A 20471-nucleotide genomic window follows, 5' to 3' on the forward strand; every position below is an offset into this window, starting at 1 on the left:
TGCAAGTTGCGTGAGAGGCTGTCACGGTGGAATCCCTCTGACCCTCTTGCAGGACCGCCTCAGGAGGCTGCAGAATGTAGTGGGAAGCACCTGATCTCGGAGTCAACCGGGCCTAGGTTTGAACCCCGGGCTGGCCGCTGACAGGCCGTAATCTTGGGCTGGGCTCTCAGCCCCTGTCAGATGGGCGTAGGAATCTCTGCAGTGTTCTTGTGCAGAGGCACGCAGTGTCCACACGGTGGAAAGCACCTGCTGGAGCGTGTGATAAAATCTGGCTTCCTCCTTCCCTCCTCGCCCCTGGGGAGTGCTCCCCGGGATGGCACCCCCTGCGCCTCCTCCCACACACGTCATCTTGTTTATTCTGGGGCCCATCCTGTGACACCTCATTGCATTTTAGTGATGAAGAGACGCCAGTTCAACAGCCACTGTGTATTGAGCAGCTACTATGTGCCGGCATCGTCTCAGGTGTACAGGGCATAGCCCTGAGTAGGAAACACATCCTGCACTCATGAAGCTTACGCTCCAGACACTATATAAACCTGATAGAGTGTCAGGCGGTGACGAATGACAGGAGGAGGAACACACAGGATGAGGTGGGTGGCGGCTCTTGGACACAGGCTGGTTAGGGAGCGTCTCTGTTCAGAAGGAAGGTTTGGACAGCTGGAGGAGGTGAGGCCAGAGGATGCGCGTGCGAGGGGGGTGGTGCCACTAGACCCTGGTAAGAGGAGGTGGGGTGGTACCAAAAGCTTGGAGATTTTCAGGAGCCCCAGCATCCAAAAGCAGTCTGAGAATATACCTTTGTTGCAGTTCTCACCAGTGCCATTCAGACAGTTTAAGGGCATTCTGTAAGTTCCCAACAACATCTCTGTAATGTAGGATCGGGTCGATTCTACTTCTATTGCACAAAAACCCTGGCTCCCCTGACTTAGGATTCTTCTCTGTTGAGAGCTACCTTTCCACTCATTTAACTGCAGTGTGTTTGGGAGAGTGCACAAAATAAGAAGGGATGTACCTGGAGACCCCTTACCCCTCTGATCCTGCCTAGGCTGTCCACAGTCTACATTCATGACTTATCCTGAATGCACGTCAGAATCATGTGGGCCTTTTTTAAAAAAGGTAATGCTGGCCCCCCACCCTCCAAGTTTCTATCAGGTATGGAGGGAGGCCCAGCTGTCCTCACCTTTTAAAAGCTCTCCAGCTGGTTCCCTTGTGCAGCCAGAGGTGTGACCCCACTGATCTGCAGCGTGGCTCGTTAATAGAGTGTGGGAATGGAAAAAGGGGCCGTGAGAAGAGGTCATGCTGTACAGTCACGTGTACAGCTTCTTAGCAGTCATTGAAAAGCCTCCTGAGGACACGGTTGCTGTGAAGTTGGGGGATTTGGATGTGAACTTGGGCTTAGTGTGCTGCCTTGTCTTGCTTCAGGTAATTGTGATTCAGGTACGTTTTGACAGCTGAGTGTAAACCTTGACAACAGAATGTGTCTGTTTAATGTCTCCTTTTCTTTCTCCTTTGGTACAAGTGCTTTAATCGATTGTCTGATAAACCCACTTCAAGAGCAGATGGAAGAATGGAAGAAAGTGGCCAACCAGCTGGATAAAGACCATGCAAAAGGTACTGGGCAAGGCGGCTGATGCATATTAGTGTCAGGTGGCATGTTGCCGGCTGCTGCCTGTGCCTCTGCTGGGTTCATTGATGTCACCCTGAGGACCTGCTCTTTCCCCGCTGCTGCTGTGGACATCTCAGTGTTGGAGGATGAGGGGTCAAAAGTGATCCCATTGCAGGACTCAGTGCTGGGTTTTGGGCATGAAGCATCACTCAGTGGGTAGCCTGATCGCGCTCTGTGACATTAATTGTGATCAGCTGAATTAAAAGTGATTTGTAACAGCAGTGTTAAATGCCAGAGATGCACTTAGGGCATTTCAGCACATTGTGAAAACCAAACTTTTAATGATGTAAGCTAACCTTCAACCAGTGGGTCTCAGTACCTCATGTGCTAGGTCTGGGGACAGAATGGTCCAGGCAGACGCCACCCCTGTCAGTCTTCCTGGAGCCGAAGGGTGGGGTGCTGGTGGTACGGAAGGGGCAGGAGACCTTGCTCCACGGATCATACAACCTGCAGTAAGTGTGGTGGAGGGAAAGCGTGTGGGCAGGTCTGAGGGGATGAAGCCGGAAAGAGTTGACTCATAGGTGCTACCAAGAGCATATAAGGGAGAGCCCTGCTCTGATAGGCTCAGGGCTGGTGGGAGGGAAAGGTCGGGGATGGCTTTGTGGGAGCTGGTCCAGTTGGCGATTAGTTGATGAGGGTAGCAAAGGAGAGAAGTATCAGAGGTGACTGTCATTTCAGATGTTCGTGCCTGGGTGACGGAGATGCCAACAACAGAAATGGAAAAGTCCAGGCTGGGTGTAGGCTGGTGGGGGAAGAGGAAGTGGCCGGTGGGGATGTGAGTCACGTGGGCTGCCCCTCCTCCGTGTCCACAGTGTCTGGCCTTGGTACTAATGTGACAGTAAGGCAGCTGGGCCTTTCCCAGTTCTCTTCCATGTGGTCTAGTTTCTCATGCTGTAGTCTGAGGGGCTCTTTTCTGAATTGTAACATCTGGCTGGCATCTTGCCACGTGGGTTCTTTTTGGAATGAAGCACTGTGGATTTGGGCCTTGGGAAAGTAGATAATATTGAAAATATTTCCTGACACTTAAGCTGAGAAATTGTGAATTTTAAAATTTTTATTAAAATGTTCCTGGGTACCATGTTTCCTCAAAGCTGGTATGAATGAATACTGTAGGGAAAGACCCCAGTGCATTTTGTTGGTTTTCATGTTCATAGCCCCTTTGCTGTAAAATGTCCTCATGAGATTTTTATCATTTCGTATTCCAATAAAGCTATTTATTGCATGTCATAGTTTATGCGTTTGGTGATGAAAGTAGTGGCTGTTGCTAAAGTGTTTTCTGTTGAGCTAAGTGGTAAAATTATTCAATATTCTGCTTTTTCTTAGAATATAAAAAAGCTCGCCAAGAGATAAAAAAGAAGTCCTCAGATACACTGAAACTGCAGAAGAAAGCAAAAAAAGGTAATTCTGCAAATTCTGCTGTTAATGTGTTACTTGGGGAAAATGAGCATGTGCTTGATTTTTCTTTGAAGTGGAAAGTCTTCAATCAGACTGCCTTACATGTAATGGTCCTGTGAACAGATCGGAGCTAATAGAATCTATCTGAACCGAAGTCCCCACGTGCAGAATATCTATTAATTTGAGACCCTTGCAAAGTTGTACTTGACTCATTTCTTCCCCCCACCTGGTCTCCAAATTTTGACAGTTTCCATGCTTATTGTGCATTGTGATGAGACCTATAAATTTCTTGGAAGCCTTGGAATAATGCATAAAAGCATCTTTGCAAATGTTGTATAGTAATTATTGCAGAAATTATGTCATTTTCTCCTCTATCCTTCACAGCCTATAATCTCTGAAACCCTTTATTAAGTCTCGTGAGAATGTTAGAAAAGGCTGCAGTGGGAGCCGGGAATCATCGCTGTGTAGGGAGATTCTTCATGGTGTTCATGAGGGTGGGAGCTGGATAAGGAAAATGAGACTGCAGGTGCAAGGTGCCCCTCCTCCCCCCAGCTGATTGTCATTTGCAAACCAGTTAATTATCAGATCCATGACGCAGCTTTGCTCTTCCGGCTTGAACTGGGAGTTTTAAGAGAAAAATCTAGCTCCATCCACTTTGAAAGCATTCGTAACATTTTACTAAGACCTAACAAGATGTAGGGACTCTCTCTCGAACTTGAGCAGGTGACATTCCCTCTAGACTAATTCTTCTTGATACCACGATTTGGAATTTGCTGCATCACAATTGATAAAATGGGTTTCCCCCCCCCCCCGCCATCAGGATGCTCTGTGGGTGGGTAGTATTGAGCGTTTTTTTGAGACAACTTTTTTAGGTAGATATCCCCAAAACCAGATTTCCTCTTTCCTAAGCAAGCAGTTCTCATTTGGAATTAAAACAAACATCTGGAGAGATGGGATTCTTTGGTAGAAGAGGGGCGAGGACAGGACAAAGTTTTCAAGCTTTGGCATTTCTGAAAAATGTCCCCCAGTTCTTTTTTTTTTTTTTTTTTTTTTTTTTTTGCGGTATGCGGGCCTCTCACTGTTGTGGCCTCTCCCGTTGCGGAGCACAGGCTCCGGACGCGCAGGCTCAGCGGCCATGGCTCACGGGCCCAGCCGCTCTGCGGCATATGGGATCCTCCCAGACCGGGGCACGAACCCATATCCCCTGCATCGGCAGGCGGACTCTCAACCACTGCGCCACCAGGGAGGCCCCTCCCCCAGTTCTTATAATAACCAGGAGACCATTTCAGGATAAAGACAGCAGGATATTCACCCACAATCAGGTTTTCTGTTAGTATTGGCCCCATTTGTTTCTTTTGGATGTGTTTTCCTGGTCTTGGTGCTTCTGCAGTTTATGTTCTATCTAACTCAGGTGCCTGAGAGCTAGCATTCGACAAGTGGAATAGGGTTTGTGGCCAGTAACATTTTAGTGAGTCTAAAGGTAAATGTAAGTAAAACTGCCACCATATTACATTGAATCTAAGGTTCCATAAAAGAACAGGATGGTAAAAATTTGGAGCTGAACTCTACCTAGTTGACAACACGCCAGCTTTGCAATAGGAGAGATTAATGAGTTTGGAGCCAGTGTCCAAGGAAGATCTGTGGCTTGGAAAAGGTTTAGGAATTTGGTGAAAAGGTTGAGGTAAGAAAAAGTAGTGGTTTTCCTTTCTCTCTTCCAGAGTTTTCAGAGGCCTTAAGTTCTTGGCTGCAGTGATAATCCTTTTATCTGAATTCTACATGGAGGCTGAAACAGTCTTCATATGTCACTCAAAGTCACTGGCATTGTCCAATTAGCAGAATTTGGACCTACAGGGGATGCCTGATAGGTTGATTGCAGTGCAACACAAAAGGAAGTTGCTGGTAATTAGACTTGCCCAGCTCTGCTTAGGCTGCCTAGAGAGGATAATGAGCTTCCCATTAAGGCGCTGGTTAGAAAGATTCAGGATACATGGAGGTGCCGGACTGTATAACATGAGGGGATGCTTCTGATCCTGGGACTAGGGAATAATTGGCTTTTAGTTGTGAGGTTTCTTGGGGGCACTTGGGCCTGAAGGCTGAGACGGTAGAGGCTGTGATCAGGGGTTTCTGAAGCATCCATCTTTTCAGCCCCAGTCGTATATCTGATGGTCTTGGGCACCATATCCTTTCCAGACAAGGTAGCAGTGATGGTGTTCTTATGCCAAGTCAGATCAGTAGCTTAGAATGTTCTGGATGATTTTCTAGATACTCCAGTGAACAACCAGAAAACAGTTTTTGTTTCTTTCCTTTATAAAAAAATTTTCTTCTAAACTATGTAAGTGCCTTTTAAAACTCACATTTGTATATTTCTGGGCTGAATGGAGCTTTCTAGGAGGCACCAGAGTTATCATTCTGAGTGAATGTTAATGAAGTACTCTCCTAGAAGCAGTATGGCCTGAGAATGGAAACAGTACAAGCTAAGGGCTGGAAGAAATCTGGTTATTTGAGACTCCCAGTTATTTGGGGGTCTGGTTAGCTGCAGTGTCCCTTTTTGCCTAAATGCCTCTCTGTCGGTTTCATCTCCCTCAAGTGCTCAAGTGGTAGCTTCCTAGACTCTTGACTTGTAACGTGTCAGTAGTTCCTTCTGAGATTTATCCAGTGCTTTGGATACATTTGTTTTTTGTCCTGATAGAACTGAATCTGGTTTATACAGCGCAATAATCACTTCCTCTTAAGCATGTTTTCAGAAGGTCATCAAACAGCTTTCTGCCGCTCCTTTTTCCAAAACTGTGATCTTTGATCTAAAAATATCTTCTGACTCTCCTTTTCAAAGCTGAAATGCGTTTATACATTTAAGCATGGTTCTGGCACTTCCCTCTGACCTAGGCAGGCACATATGGGGTGTTATTTTTGTGTGTGACTAATTTACCTTAACTTTCACTCTGCAGCTGTATCACCTTTTGCCACATTCTTTGTTTGACTCTTTTTTACTATACTATAGAAGGGTAATTTGTACTCTAAAGGTATTTAAATATCACTGTCAAAAAACTCTTAATGGTTTTTTGGGTTTGATTAGACTTTATCTTAAAATCATTTTAAAACAACTTGACATGTGCTCCAACTGTGGGTGAATGTACCTATTTTTGTGGAAGGCAGGCTATTGAACACCTACCGGGCGTAAAAACTAGGCAGGGAGTTGGGGGCTGGAGGAATGGTCCCCGCCCTCTGAGAAGTTCCAGGCCGGCACCCAGGGTCAGTGCATGGGGAAGAGCCTCCTTGTTGACTGGTCAAGGGGACAAGACAGAGGCAGCCAGGAGGGTGGGGAGGGGGTGTGGGGCTGACCCAGAAGCCCAAGGTTCTGAGTGGCACATCTCTTGAGCCCTCATCGAGCCCTGCTGCTTGACGTCAGCGCATGACCCTTGAGGTCCTAGAGCTGGTTGTAACCCAACTGGGGGAAGTAAGAGAAGATCAGAAGTGGGAGACATTTTATGCTGTGTGTCCACTTCTGCCACCTTACTGTACAGTCGGTAAGCCTTATTTCTCATTTAGTTAACTCCCATATTATTATTAATTTTAATTAAAAAATTAATTATGGTAAAGCCTTCTGTTTCCATCTGTAACTACTAAAAGTTTATCAGAGATTTTGAGGGAGGGAACTGGAACATTTTAATATGTTAACCCTTGAACCTGACGTTGAAATAGTTGTTTTCACCAGAGGCTGCAAAGCTAATATTATAAACCTAATAAACAGACTCCCAGAGTCCCATATTAGCATATTATTTGCTATTATATGAAAATTTTAAGTTCTTTAAATTTTTAAAAATTTAAAAAATTTTCACTTTCACCCCAGCTTGAACTTTCGATCCTGGTTTCCCTAGTTACTTTTCAAGTTACAATAAATTACACTTGAAAGCTCTTGTTAAAGCATCTTAATTGGCTTCTTACAGGAATATAGTCTTCATTTCTCTTTTTAAGAAAAAACCTTGCTGCATTCTCTAGGGGTGCTGATTACTAACTAGGAAGTCTGTTTAGATGGGAAGGAAAGACTATTAGCAAGTCAAGGAAGGGAACTTGGATTTGCAGCTCTTGGTGGATGTGGGTTTAATCGCCCCAATGTAAAATTCGGTGGCAAGCCACGGACTGTTTTAACACATGAAAGAAAGGTAAGACTGCTGCTCGAATACCAGTTTGACTTTATTATTTTCCTTTTTGTGTCAATTGTGTATCCTGCACTTTCTCACCGCACGCCCCCCCCCCCGCCAGTGGACGCTCTGGGTAAGTCTGTCATCCTGAATCTCTGGTGGCTGGTCACGGTGTGGTCCTTACTGTGGGCTTTCCGTGGTTGTCCAGACCTATGCTAGTTGCCCCAGTTTTCCTGCCAGTTCAGAACAATCAATGGTACCTACTTAATCTTCCATAACTTTAAGAAAACTGTGTGTGTGTGTGTGTTTCAATCAATCATTTTCTTTCTTTGAAGTCTGGCCCTTTAATGGGTTAGCTCAACATTCTAAGAGTCTTTGCATCTCATAATTCAGCATTAGACTCATGGAAAAAAGAAATACAGAGTGACTTAAACCCTCCTTTCCACAGGGAATAAATATAACTATACATACATATCTAGGTGTATATGTGTGTATTTATATCACAAACAAAACGTGGAAAGTTATGCTAAATAACTCCTCAAAAAAATTCCCAAATCGGATTTGGTTGTATTAAGCTTGCCACATATCTTTAACTTTGTCCCCCCAGGACCATATAGTTTTTTCAAAACCAACCATTTATTTTTAAAATATCAAAAGTATTTCTTATTTCAGCAGAGTTTGTGGAATGCTTCATTACAAAGGTATCAGATCTTCAAATTCAGTAATCAAAATGATTCTTCTTGACTGAAAATTGACCCTCATTCTGTGGGTGACAACGCTACTAAAAACCTCAAGTCGCTTTCGGTGTCTTGTGGCTGTCCCTGTGTCTCGGAAAGGTCTGTCTGTGAGCCGTCCGTGTAGTTTATCTTGCTGAGTGTGCCCGAGTGTTCTCTGAGCCTTTGCACTGAGCAGCTCCAAAGAGGTTTTTGTGGCGGATTCTGTCGTCTACGAAGAGCCTGAACCACACAGGTCCCCTCTGACAGGTGGGGCTGGGATGACCAGCTGTCGCGGGGGACACAGCTCTGCCGCCCTCCCGTCACGTTGATGTTGGGATAGTGTCCCCCACCTTTTTTTTTTTTTTAAGTTGTTTTATTTTATTTTTAATTTTTTTGCGATATACGGGCCTCTCAACTGTTGTGGCCTCTCCCCTAGCGGAGCACAGGCTCCGGACGCGCAGGCTTAGCGGCCATGGCTCATGGGCCCAGCCGCTCTGTGGCATGTGGGATCTTCCCGGACCGGGGCACGAACCCGCGTCCCCTGCATTGGCAGGCGGACTCTCAACCACTGCGCCACCAGGGTAGCCCATTGTCCCCCACCTTTTAAAGGTGATAATCCTCTCCAGTCCTCAGTGTTGTGGTTCTGAGACAGCTTGAACGGTTTTTAGTGCACCTTTGGGAGGAAGGTAAGACACAGCCATTCTTTTGCTTATCGTGATAAAATTCATATAACATAAAATGCACTGTTTTAACCGTTTTAAAGTGTACATTTCAGTGGCTCTAGTGCATTCTCAATGCTCTGCAACCATCACTACTGTCTAATTTCGGAACGTTTTCATCACCCCCGAAAGAAATCCCTTTCCTTTTAAAGCTGTCGTGCCCCATTCTCCCACCCCCAGCCCGTGACAACTGTTCATCTGCTTTCTGTCTCTATGGATTTGCCTATTCTGGACATTTCTTAAAAAGGGAATCATACAATATGTGGCCTATTTGAGGACACAGAGTTTTACTAGAACGTTTGCTTGAAAGCCTGGCATGAGTCTGGAGTAAATGGGGCATGCTATTTGTTTTAAGTGACGGACAGTAGGATTAGGGCTGAGGAAAGGAACCACGCAGCCTTTTGTGACTTAGATTCTGCTCATCTTAGGGAGAATCTCTGCAGCCCCCTCTAGTTCTCTGTCTTGCAGGGGCCCGTTCACAGGGCTAAGCCACAGTGACATATGATGATAGCAGTGAACTTGGGCGTAGAAACTTCAGAAAGCTGTGTGGCTTGAAGCCCTCATAAATTTTAGTTTACAAGTTTTAAATCATGTTTGAACCTGGCGATCTGTATTTTAACAAAGTTTCATGGTAGTTAAAATGTCCTGGTTTAACAAAAGAAGAAAATAATACGTATATACAGAACTTTCCCTCCGTCAGTTAAAAGTATTTCCCTTGGATCTTGCATAAGCAATGACTGGGGGCCTCCACAGGGGAGAAATTTACAACTCACTAAAGTGTACTGAGCCAGGGATACACTGCTCCCTCCAGGAATCGAGACTCTAGTGGAAGGAAACCAATTATAGTCGTTCCTCGGTATCCGAGGGGCATTGGTTCCAGGACCTGCCTCAGACTATGAGATGCTCAAGTCCTACAGTCCACCCTCCATATCCACGGTTCCGCATCTGCGAATTCAGCCAAGGATTGTGAACATAGTGCACGATCCATGGTTGGTTGAATCCACGGATGCGGAACCTGTGGATTTGGAAGCCAATTCCATATTTATTGAAAAAGATCCATACATAAGTGGACCCGTGTTCAAACCCGTGTTATTCAAGGGTCAACTGTAGTTTAATCTGGTGAGCTCAGCACCGTGATGAGTGTAAGCAGAAGGTGTAGCAGCTGGGCAAGGCGCAAGGAACCCATGTACGCTTGGTGTGGGTGGGTGATGAGGAAGATGAAGAGGGGTCAGCTGGTGGAGAATAGGACAAGGGCTGCTCAGGGTAGAGGGGACAGTGTGAGCCATCACCACTTAGACGGGAGCACCAGAACCATGGGAAGGGTGACCATGCTGCAGAGGGGGAGTGCGGGTGATACCCCAAGTCAGCTTTTGGGGAGACTGCCAGTTCCACCTTGGGTGGACTGAGAACCACAGTGACACCCTGTGTCAGCCTCAGCTACCTGCCTCCAGATGGTTCTATCCCTCGGCCCCATTTCTGATCAGACCCCATACTGGACTCAACTTCTCCACCCATCACCCTTCTTTTCTTCCATGCGGAGAAAGCAAAAAGCCTGTGCAACGCTGAATCCTTTCCACTGGTGCAGTGGTTTCCGTGGCCCCTGGCTGCATCAGGGTGAATGTTTGCATTTCCTCACCCATTTCTTCTGTGCGTACAAAACTGGCAAAAACCACTCCCGGGATGCCCCAGAAACTGCAGTCAGCGAGTGGGTCACTCTCCCTGCCTCAGTGGTGAAAACTGAGTATGTCTCAGCCACCTCCATCCACTCCCCCTTTGGCTTTTGAAAAGGAGTAGCCCTGGGAGCCCTCTTGCCCAGAGGGAACTCCCACCTACAAATCTGAAGTCTGGGTTATCTGTTCACGGGTCAGCTGACTTTCTCGCCTGGCACAGTGCAGAGGCTTCTTTGCTCTGTTCCCACTGCCGAGTTAGGGAGGTGGAGAAGAAGCAGACTGCTCAGAAGGTGGTGTGGCCTGCACAGAGAGACCCTCTCAGCGGTTAACCCCGTCTGTAGTGGGTGTGCCTCCAGGAGTGGTCAGGAATTGTCATGCCCCCAGGACCTCCTGGGCCCCTGGAGTCAGCATGGAGCCAAGGGTGGCCCACCCTGTATTGCTGGTGATCTAGGTTGCAAGACCCAGCCCTGGAAGAAGGCAGCGAACCCCAGAAATCTCCTCTGGATGTTTTCTCCGACCACCTCCCGTGATGCGTGTCAGCTGTCTGCAAAGGGACAACCGAAAATAACAACGGTCCTTTCTGAATGCTGACGTGAGGTGGTGAAAAGAGCTGGTCCATGGTTCCAGGCGTCTTCCCCACTTCCTGCTCACCTCCAGTGGACATCCCTGGAGGGGGCTGGATCACCACACCAGTGCGATTGGGAAAAGGGTACTTTGAGCCCAAACCAATGATTGTTCTCTATTGGAGCTAAAGCTGGAAAAGTTCCTTCTGAGGTCAAGACGGTGACTGTAAATGCAGACGGGTGATCAGTTAGACCTCCAGGGGTTGCTTGACCACTTGTATGTAGCCTTGCGGTCTTTCTGGATATTTAGATGCAACTGCACATAACACAGCAGGGAAGATTATCGAGTCACTGCTTCACTCTAGGCTTGGGAAAGGTGTTATAGGAGTGCACACATTTAATTATGCAGGAAATAATTGAATGGGTACAGTTTTACTAAATGGGGCAACCTGTGTGAAATGGACTTTTTAATGAGTCAGTGTTAGAGAACCACAGCCTGACATAAGGTTCTGGCCCTAGAAATGCCAGGTGAAGCAGTCAGCAGAGCAAGGAGAGAGAAGGGAGAGGTCAGTGGGTGATGCAGCCGACCCTGCCAGCCTGTGCTAACGGGCCGATGGGGGAAAAGCATAACGAAAAGCAGCCTGACTCCTTCTATCTTAGTACAAGCAGCAGTGGTCAAACTTCACGTTTTAGACCCCGGGTGGCATTCGGAACGCTGTACCTAACTGCAGTCAATAGAGATGTTGGAATCTAACCCAAGAAGTTCCTGAAAGGGACTGTTGCATTTTGAGATGAAAGCTTGTAGTCCTCGGAGGCCAGGGGACTCGTTCGTCATACTTCACACCAGGGAATTCTAGGTGAAAACAGACCAAACAGATCCCCCCGAGGCCCAGAGCTACGAGCTCCCTTCCTTCGCAGAGCTGGTCTCTGGGAAAGCCTTGCCCCGACGCAGCTCATCAAGTGCCTTGCTTGTGACTCTGGCTGCAGACGGCTGATTGCGGGAGCGGAAACAGATGCCCTGAAACGTCCCTGTGCGTGACGTGACTGTTGTCAAGGTGTGGAGCGCCTGGCTTCCCTGTGGCTGCATTTAGAAGCTGGGAAGATGCATTTACAGTGGGGGGGGGGGGGCAGGGAGAGCCCCCAGCAGGAGCCCAGTGCTTTTCTCGGTGTTAATTTTGCCGGAGGACAAAAAGGACGACGTGCTTGAAATATCGATTCCTTGTGCAACGTGGTTTTGATTTACCCCGAGAACGCTGAGCCGGTGGTGCGGGTGTAGGACTGGATGGCCGGGGTGTAGTCCTGCCTTTCTTGAGTTGCAAGCCATTCAGTTTTCAGGGGGTTTATTGCTTCACTTCCGGCGCCTCTCTTTCATTCATGCATCCCCAGTGACCGCCGCAGAGGAGCCCTGTGAGGCAAGCGCGCATCTTCGCTCATTCAGGAGGTAGATAGAAAGTGCCTCCTCTGGGCTACAGCCCCTTGGCAGCCATGGAAGCAGAAGGAGCCTCTGCCTTCAAGCCGTCCCCAGGATGGCGGAGGCCTTTATGTTCTAACGTCAGTCCCCTGACACCAACAGGGTGTCCTGCAAGTCACATCAGTTCAGATACTAACTACCAGCGTTGGCTTAGCTAAGGACTCAGTCCCACAAGACTTCCTCCTCTTCAAGATTCACCAGCCACAAGCGGGGTCCGCAGGCTCCCCACCCCTCCGCCCAGCCCATCTCAAGTTTAGGCTCTCACGTGAACCCCCTCAGGTTTGACAATTTGTTATAAGGGCTCACGGAACTCAGGAAGGCACGGTGCTTACAGCTGCTGACTTATTATAAAGGAAACCAGTGAGCGTCCAGGTGAAGAGCTCCGGAGGATGCAGGGTGGGGCGGGGGTGGGCACAGAGCTCCTGTGCCCTCGCCAGGCACGCTGATGGATTCACTGGGGCTCGCCACTTCAGAGTTTTTGTTGCATTTTATCGTTACGGAGGCACGCTGTCCCCTGCTGCGGTGCCCTGGGTTAGAAGGAGGACTTCAGAGACGCTGCGCGGCTGCCGACGGCACCTGCCACTTCCCTGAGAGCTGACCCCCTGCTGGCCGTTCTGCTGAATGCTCCAGTGAATGAATGAGTCCATTTGGTTGGTCTTACAACAACCATGTGAACCCGGTACTGATTTTTATATTTAACAGATGAATGGAAACTGAGGCACTGTTGAAAGAATAACAGAAATTGAGTTTGTTTGAAAATGTTTAAGTCAAAAGAAAAAAAAAAGAAAATGGTTAAGTCCAAAAGCTTCCAATCTTATCTGATCAAATCTCTCTCTCTTTTGATTTCTGGTTGGTTTTGCTTTGGGGAATCGATCAAAAACCGCTGCAGGATATTAAGAGTAGAAGATGATATATGTAGCCATAATAAGGATAGCCACCTTTTGGTGGAAAAAGAGAATTTTTCACTCCAAATTCTAATCTCCAGCATCACCTTGCATGTCTGTTTCTGAAACTGTACCCCCATGTTTCAGTATTTATGTCCCGTATTCCATTGACTTCAGATGCCATCAGTTGTAAGATGCACTATTATTTTCTGAATGATGAAAAAAAATGCCGATTACACGATGACATCCCCACTGACTGTAAGACATCTTAATTTGTAAGGTATAAACGTGAAAAAGTGGGCGTCTTCAGATGAAATACGGTATTTGCATGAGTGTGCCAGGGGCAGATGGAAGTCATTTTGTGGGGTTCCAATGGCTTCTCCATACGTCTGTCTGGGGGCAAAGAGGACTTCGGATGTGTTCCTGACGGTGAGCTTGGCCCAGTGTGTCTTGGGTTGGTTCTTGCCCGTTGGAAAGCCCTTTGCCTGCATCTGGCTTGGTTCAGCCACGAGGCTCAGGTATGGGCTGCAGTGCGTGTAGGAAGAGGCTGGGAGGTTCCAGATAACGCTAATCACTTGACTGGCTTTTTGATCAGGCTGTTACTATGTAGAATGTTTAGCCCCTTCTGCCTTGTTCCCAGGATTTATGTTTGCTGTGAGCTTGAAGCTACAAAGAATGTGGGCTTCTGAATGAGAAGGACGGAGGGTTGCATCTGCCTGTGCCCATTCCTCGCTCAGGGACTTGCAAGCCACCCTAGTTCCCTCAGTCTCAGTTTCCCCCTCTGCCAAATGGGGGTGTTTATTCCTGCATTGAACGTTTATGTGTATGTAGATTAAGGAGAATTAAAATGTAAATGTTGGGAAAATATGGGATCTTGATTTCATTCCAGAAAGCTTTGTGACCTCTATCTACTTTAAAAAAAATCAAATCTTTTCTCCTTTAGGGGTGCTGCTTTGGCCCATGACATGGTGCCCATTAATAGTGCTTTGCCCCAGGAGCATTTTTTGTAAAGAGAATAATCATATGACTTCCCCTGTGCAGGCAGTAAGGGGCTGCTGGCTGTTGTTTAGCGGAATTCTCCAGCATGAATCCAACCAAGACCTGGAAACCAGCAGGGGAAAAAAAAAATTCTCGAGACTGAGTTGACTTAGATTTTCCAGAGAAGGTCACAAGCAATGCTTTGCTCAGGAATTTTGTCTGGAAAGCATGTTTAAGGCACCTCCTCTCTTCTTTTGGCTGATGGACGGCCCTGGAATTTGCTCATTTTCCATTGTTAGGCCATTTAAGGGCATGATGGTTGAGCCAGTGAGCAAACTCAGATCAGGCTATTATATCAGTGCCTCATTCATTCGCAAATATTTGAGTACCTGCCTTACAAGCAGGTGTGCTGACAGAGAAGATACAGCACTGAGCAAAAATATTTGTGGTTTCTGTCCTCGTGGGGCTTCCTGATCCGTAGGGGAGACTGCCATCAATCAAAGAACTGGAGAAATAAAGATAAAATTAGAATTGGGAGGAGTGTCGTGAAGGGTATGTATAAGGAACTTCTGAGAATCAAGTAAGAGAATTTAGTCTGGTGAAAGAGTTCAAGGAGGGCTTTCGTGAAGAACCGGGCCCTGCAGGATGAACAGGTGCTAGACAGGTGGGGAGGGAGAGTGGATGTGTAGGTATGGAGCCAGACCCTGGAGAAGTGCCTGGGAAGTGGACAGAGGAGGGGAGGAGGAGAGGCAGAGGGTGGTCCAAGAAGATGACCCACGCATGCCTTGCAGGACAGGCCATGTTAAGGACATTAGACTTTTCTTGAAAGCAGTGGGAGCTACTGAAAAGTGATAAGATTTGCATTTTGAAAGGAATTTGGGGCTGTTCTGGGCGAGCTGGTCTCAGTGCAATCAGGGTGGCCTATTAGGGGCTGATGGAGCTGTCCAGGTGAGAGATCAAGGTGGCACAGTGAGGGTGGCAGTAACAAAGGTGAAATAGGTGACAGAGTCAGGTCCATATGGGGGCTGGCATGGCCAGGACCTGTACTGAGGTCATCAGCAGTGGCTCTCCTCACATTGCTGATGGGAGGGAAATGAACAGGTTTTTGTATATTAAGTCAGTGCCAATACAACTCTGAATTTGTGGACCTAGAAAGATGACTGTATCTTAAAACCAGTACATCCAACAGAGACATGGAATAATTTCTTTATTAAAAAAAATAGTTTTTTTATAAATGTAATTACATGTTGTGTTAGTGAATTTAAGAAATAAAGATTGTGTTTTTAGGTTATGATATATCCCACATGGAAATGTACTCTCTATAATTATAGCAGTCTTTATAGATTATACTTATTTTATTTTATTTTATTTATTTATTTTTTTTGCGGTACGCGGGCCTCTCACTGTTGTGGCCTCTCCCGTTGCGGAGCACAGGCTCCGGACGCGCAGGCTCAGTGGCCATGGCTCACGGGCCCAGCCGCTCCGCGGCATGTGGGATCTTCCCGGACCAGGGCACGAACCCGTGTCCCCTGCATCAGCAGGCGGACTCTCAACCACAGCACCATCAGGGAGGCCCTATACTTATTTTAGAATACTACAATTTGGAAGTCCTTTAGTTATAACATAATACACATTGAAAATAACTTGACTAATCATAGAATAATTTAAGTTTATATTTACCAGATTAGATTAGGTAACACTTGGTTCTAGTCACTTTGCTTTCTTATGTCAGTGTTCTTTTTTTTTTTTTTTTTTGTTGCGGTACGCGGGCCTCTCACTGTTGCAGCCTCTCCCGTTGCAGAGCACAGGCTCCGGACGTGCAGGCTCAGTGGCCATGGCTCACGGGCCCAGCCACTCCGCGGCATGTGGGATCTTCCCGGACCGGGACACGAACCCGTGTCCCCTGCATCGGCAGGCGGACTCTCAACCACTAGGCCCCCAGGGAAGCCCTGTCAGTGTATTTTTAAAAGTCAGTGTCATTAATTACAGATAGGTGTGTGCCTTATAACTTGTGAAAGGACGTAAAGATACCTCCCCAATTTCTTATAAGTTGGTACTGAAAGAAATTGCTACCATCATCAGACCTCCCTCCTCTGGAGTTAAGAACACGCTGACTTGGTCTGCAGCCCTCCGTGGTTCCTTAGTTGGAGCATCCTTGTAGAGGCTGAGAGGCTTACAAGGAGGCCTCTGGAGCAGCCGCAACCATGTGGCCTCACCTGCAGGGCCCGGGGTTGGCCAGGCTGTTTGGCAGGTTGCAGAGGCACAGGGAGTTTCATTACCAGAGGGCTTGTATCATGTACACATTTGGTGTATATGGATTCATCCGCGCAAGACAGCATTTTATTTATTTCAAAAAAATTTTTTTTTGGCCGTGCCGCAGGGCTTGCAGGATGTTAGATCCCCGACCAGGGATTGAACCCCGGGCCCTCCACAGTGAAAGCATGGAGCCCTGACCACTGGACCTCCAGGGAATTCCCAGAGTTTCCTCTATTTTAAAATGCTGGGGAATTCCCTGGTGGTCCAGTGGTTAGGGCTCCATGCTTTCACTGCTGAGGGCCTGGGTTCGATCCCTGGTCGGGGAACTAAGATCCCTGACTGCAGTGTGCCGCGTGGCCAAAAAAAAAAATAGAGGAAATCTCCCAATCTCATGGGGCTGGAGGTGCACCCACCCGCCCACCCTCCATGAGGCCTGTGTCAAGAGGGAGCCCTTGCTTCCCTGCAAGTCCCCTGAGAGAATGGGAGGACGCTTTGACAAGTGTCTTGTCCACTAAAAACTTGTGAAACCTGTGACTCAGGGGCCAGGTAATGTGTGAGGGTGGCTCTCTGGCATCCTGGCGGAAGTAATGGAAACAGTGACCATGGTAGAGAAACTGGAAGAACTGGTAGAATTATGGGGGGGTGGGGAGGATGGGAGATGGTGACCGATGACTGAGTGGAGGAATGGGTGAGTGGGTCACCTTGAAAGTACAGCGAAACTTCTCAGAGCAAATTCTCACGTAACGTAATTGTTGGATAAAATTGCTCCAGCGTGGAATTAAACACTGTGTATTGCTGTACCCAGCATACGTGTGTGCTCACCTGACTAGTGAGGGCTCCACATACGGGGCACGGACTGTACTTGAATGCCACCTAAGGCGGTTTCGAGGGTGACCTTTGACTGCCCATGATAGTCCCCTTTTCTGCTAGCTTAGGACTTAACTCCTGCCAAAAATCCAGTGACTTTTGCTAGTTGGATGTTCCTGACGCCTGACTGCCTCTGTTTCCAAATGAAGCTTTCTCATCTGCTTGTGAGAAAATACAGAATATATTCCTACATACGAGGTAGTTTTCCCTGACCCTCTACTTTTTCAAACCAAATAACACATTGCATTTAGTGTTCTCTACGGCAGTGCTCCCCAACCTTTTTGGCACCAGGGACCGGTTTCATAAAAGACAATTTTTCCACGGATGGGGTCTGGGGAGGGAGGTTCAGGCGGTGATGCGAGCAATAGGGCGCGACGGGGAGTGACAGGGAGCGGTGGGGAGCGACGGGTAGGGACGGGGAGGGGTGGGGAGTGGTGGGGAGCGGTGGGGAGCGGTGGGGAGTGACGAGGAGCGGTGGGGAGCGAGGGGGAGGGGGAGGGAGCGGTGGGGAGCGACACACGAAGCTTCCCTTGCTCGCCCACCGCTCACCTCCTGCTGTGCAGCCCGGTTCCTAACAGGCCTCGGACAGGCCAGGGGTTGGGGACTCCTGCTCTATGGCGTTCGCATTCTTAAGGAGGGGTACGTAGTGACCGGTCAGGCCCCTTCCCAGGAGGCGAGTGGAATCCAGCCCCTCGGCTTGAGGCAGCCGCGGAGGAGGAGGAGGGGTCCAGCGTCAGAGGGTCAGGCGGTGTGGGCTCTGTCCTGACTCTGCCTGCCCCCCTGAATGGCCCTGGACAGCCCCTCCCCTTCTCTAGGCCTCCACCTCCTCTGAACTGGGAGCAGGTTTGCTTGGATAACCCCTACCGCCCCTCCACTCCAATATTCTGTTTAAAGCATCTATTGAGTACTTGTTGTATACACCTATTACACACCTATTGAGTACTTGTATACACAGGTGGCATTTCACTGGGGGCTGGACTTGGAGAGTCCAAGCCTCCATCCTGAAGGAGTTTAGAAATTCTTCCTCTGGTTCAGGTGGTAGGTGAGCATGGGAGCCCAGCGTGGAAGCTCAGGAGCTGGTCTTGGGGACAGTCCCCTTCTTGTCCCCAGATCAGGTTTACAGTAGCCGCGCCCTCTGACACAGTGCCTATTTGCCCATGTTTATACAGACTTCTGTAAAAGGCCAGACTGTAAATCATCTAAGTCCAGGGTCCAAACAGTCTGTGTCACAGCAGCTTTACTCGGCAGTTGTGACGAGCGCGGGTATAGATGACCTGTAAATGAATGGGCGTGGCTGCATTCAAATAAGACTTTATAAAGACAGTTGCCTCACCAAGCTCTAGAATTGTCGACAAGTCTAGAAATGGGTGCCTCTGCCTAACCGGGCTGTGTGGACAGGGCCAGATGACTCCCAGGCGTGGGCCGGGCTCAGCACCCAGGCCCTCTTCAGTCCTCCACCAGCAGAGACCTGACTGCAGGTGTTTCTGCTGCTGGGCTTGTTCTACAGGAAGGGCATTCAGGACTCTCCACTAGGGAATTAAAGTAACTGCCAAGGCGTCCCAGGGGCCCCCCAGAGCCAAGAGAGCTGATGCTTGCCACCTTTGTATTCTGGGACAGAAACTTCTGTCTAAACAGAGGCTCTTTCATTGAGGATGACCCAACAAAGCCAGCTTGTGCCCATTTTTGGCAACATCCATAGGCCCTCACCTGGTTCATCCCTTAGCCTCTTCAGAATGCAGGTCAGAACGAGTTACCCCAGGAAATTTTACTTGTCATGAATAAACCAGGATAAATAGGCTCTTTGGGCATTGGAAATTGGAAGTGGCTGGTCCTAGAAAACAGCTTCTTTTAATCCTTTCTGGGTATAAATACATACTTTTGAAAAGTCCTGGAAAATTGTGGTTTCTGCTCCAGCAAGGACCTGAGGGAGGAGGGCATTGGTTCCAGGAGCTGGTGTTTCAGCATGCCAAGCTTGGGGCTTTGTTTCGTTTGCAGGGCGAGGCGACATCCAGCCCCAGTTGGACAGCGCGCTCCAAGACGTCAATGATAAGTATCTCCTGTTGGAAGAAACAGAAAAGCAGGCAGTCCGGAGGGCTTTGATCGAAGAACGTGGCCGGTTCTGCAGCTTCATCTCTATGCTGCGGCCCGTGATTGTGAGTTAGTGGAAAGTGCCAGAAGGCGTGAACTGCCAGTTTGGAGGACAGCCTCCTTATTTATCCTGGGGGCATTAAGAAGCTGCGGTGTGTCGGGAATCATGATAGTGGAGTCATTTTTATGGATGAATAGCTGTCTGCAAGTTGCTGATGGCTGCACGGCCCACTCTATGTTCTAATGATGGTTCCACTTACTTTTTCTCCCCAAGTCAAGAAGGCCCTGCAGAGTGGTTCTCAAAGTGTGGTCCCCAGGCCAGCCGCAGCACCTGGGAACTGGTTAGAAACGTACATGCTCAGGCCCAATCCAGCCCTACTGAATCCACAACTCTGGGGGTGAGGACCCAGTCATCTGGGTTTTAAACAAGTCCTCCAGCTGCTTTTGAGACCCACTGACCAAGCTGAATGCCAAGGAGTGACTGTGAGGTTAATATGGGAGAAGCCTCAGTGAGTCAATGCAGACTTATTTTTTAAGGAAATCGGCTGCAGGCCTTGAGAACTTATGCTGTGGGTGTTCTTGAAGCTGGTGGAAGTGCCCCAACTCCCTTTGCTCCGCCCTAGCAAGACGCCCAAGTCTGAGTTCTTCCCCTGAGCACTTTTCCCTGACTCCTTCATTCTTCCCTGGTGCCACAGCTGCAGCTTGGTGCTCTGGTGACGTGAATGACTGTTTCTTCCATAGTCCCCCGCTCCTGCCTCACTTGCCCTTGATTAAGTTGGTGGAAAAAACAAGAAAGAAGGGGGACGTTAACCTCCAGGGAACACACATGTACTGTCACAAAGGGCTATCAGATCTGGACCAAAATATCTCCAAAGAGTTGTCATCCACTGAAGCTGAGTGACTTCGTGGGTGGGGAGGGCTGGTCGTGGCCTGCAGAGGGGCTGTGCTGCAGGAGCCCGTGAGGACACACAGGCGGACCACCCTAGCAGGCCCACCAGCCCCCAGACACTTCAAGGAAGGCCCACGTGTTGGCTGTGGCTTGTTCACCCCGTCCCAGGTGCA

At 48.3% G+C, this 20471-nt stretch overlaps 1 protein-coding gene across 9 annotated transcripts in view; it reads left to right on the forward strand.

Annotated features, from left to right (window-relative positions):
* MTSS1 (MTSS I-BAR domain containing 1) overlaps window positions 1–20471 on the forward strand; it is a 165415-nt gene that overhangs the window by 129597 nt on the left and 15347 nt on the right. For 8 of the 9 annotated variants that reach the window (XM_082601808.1, XM_082601816.1, XM_082601815.1 and 5 more), the window contains 3 exons: window positions 1517–1608; window positions 2987–3061; window positions 19317–19474. In XM_082601808.1, the coding sequence (XP_082457934.1) occupies window positions 1517–1608; window positions 2987–3061; window positions 19317–19474 (325 nt within the window). Of the gene's footprint in view, window positions 1–1516; window positions 1609–2986; window positions 3062–7273; window positions 7331–19316; window positions 19475–20471 lie in introns of those variants that run through there. The other variant, XM_082601814.1, reaches the window with a different exon arrangement.

The sequence above is a fragment of the Mesoplodon mirus genome (genome assembly GCF_964341445.2).
Source record: "Mesoplodon mirus genome assembly, chromosome: 16".
NCBI lineage: Eukaryota > Metazoa > Chordata > Mammalia > Artiodactyla > Ziphiidae > Mesoplodon > Mesoplodon mirus.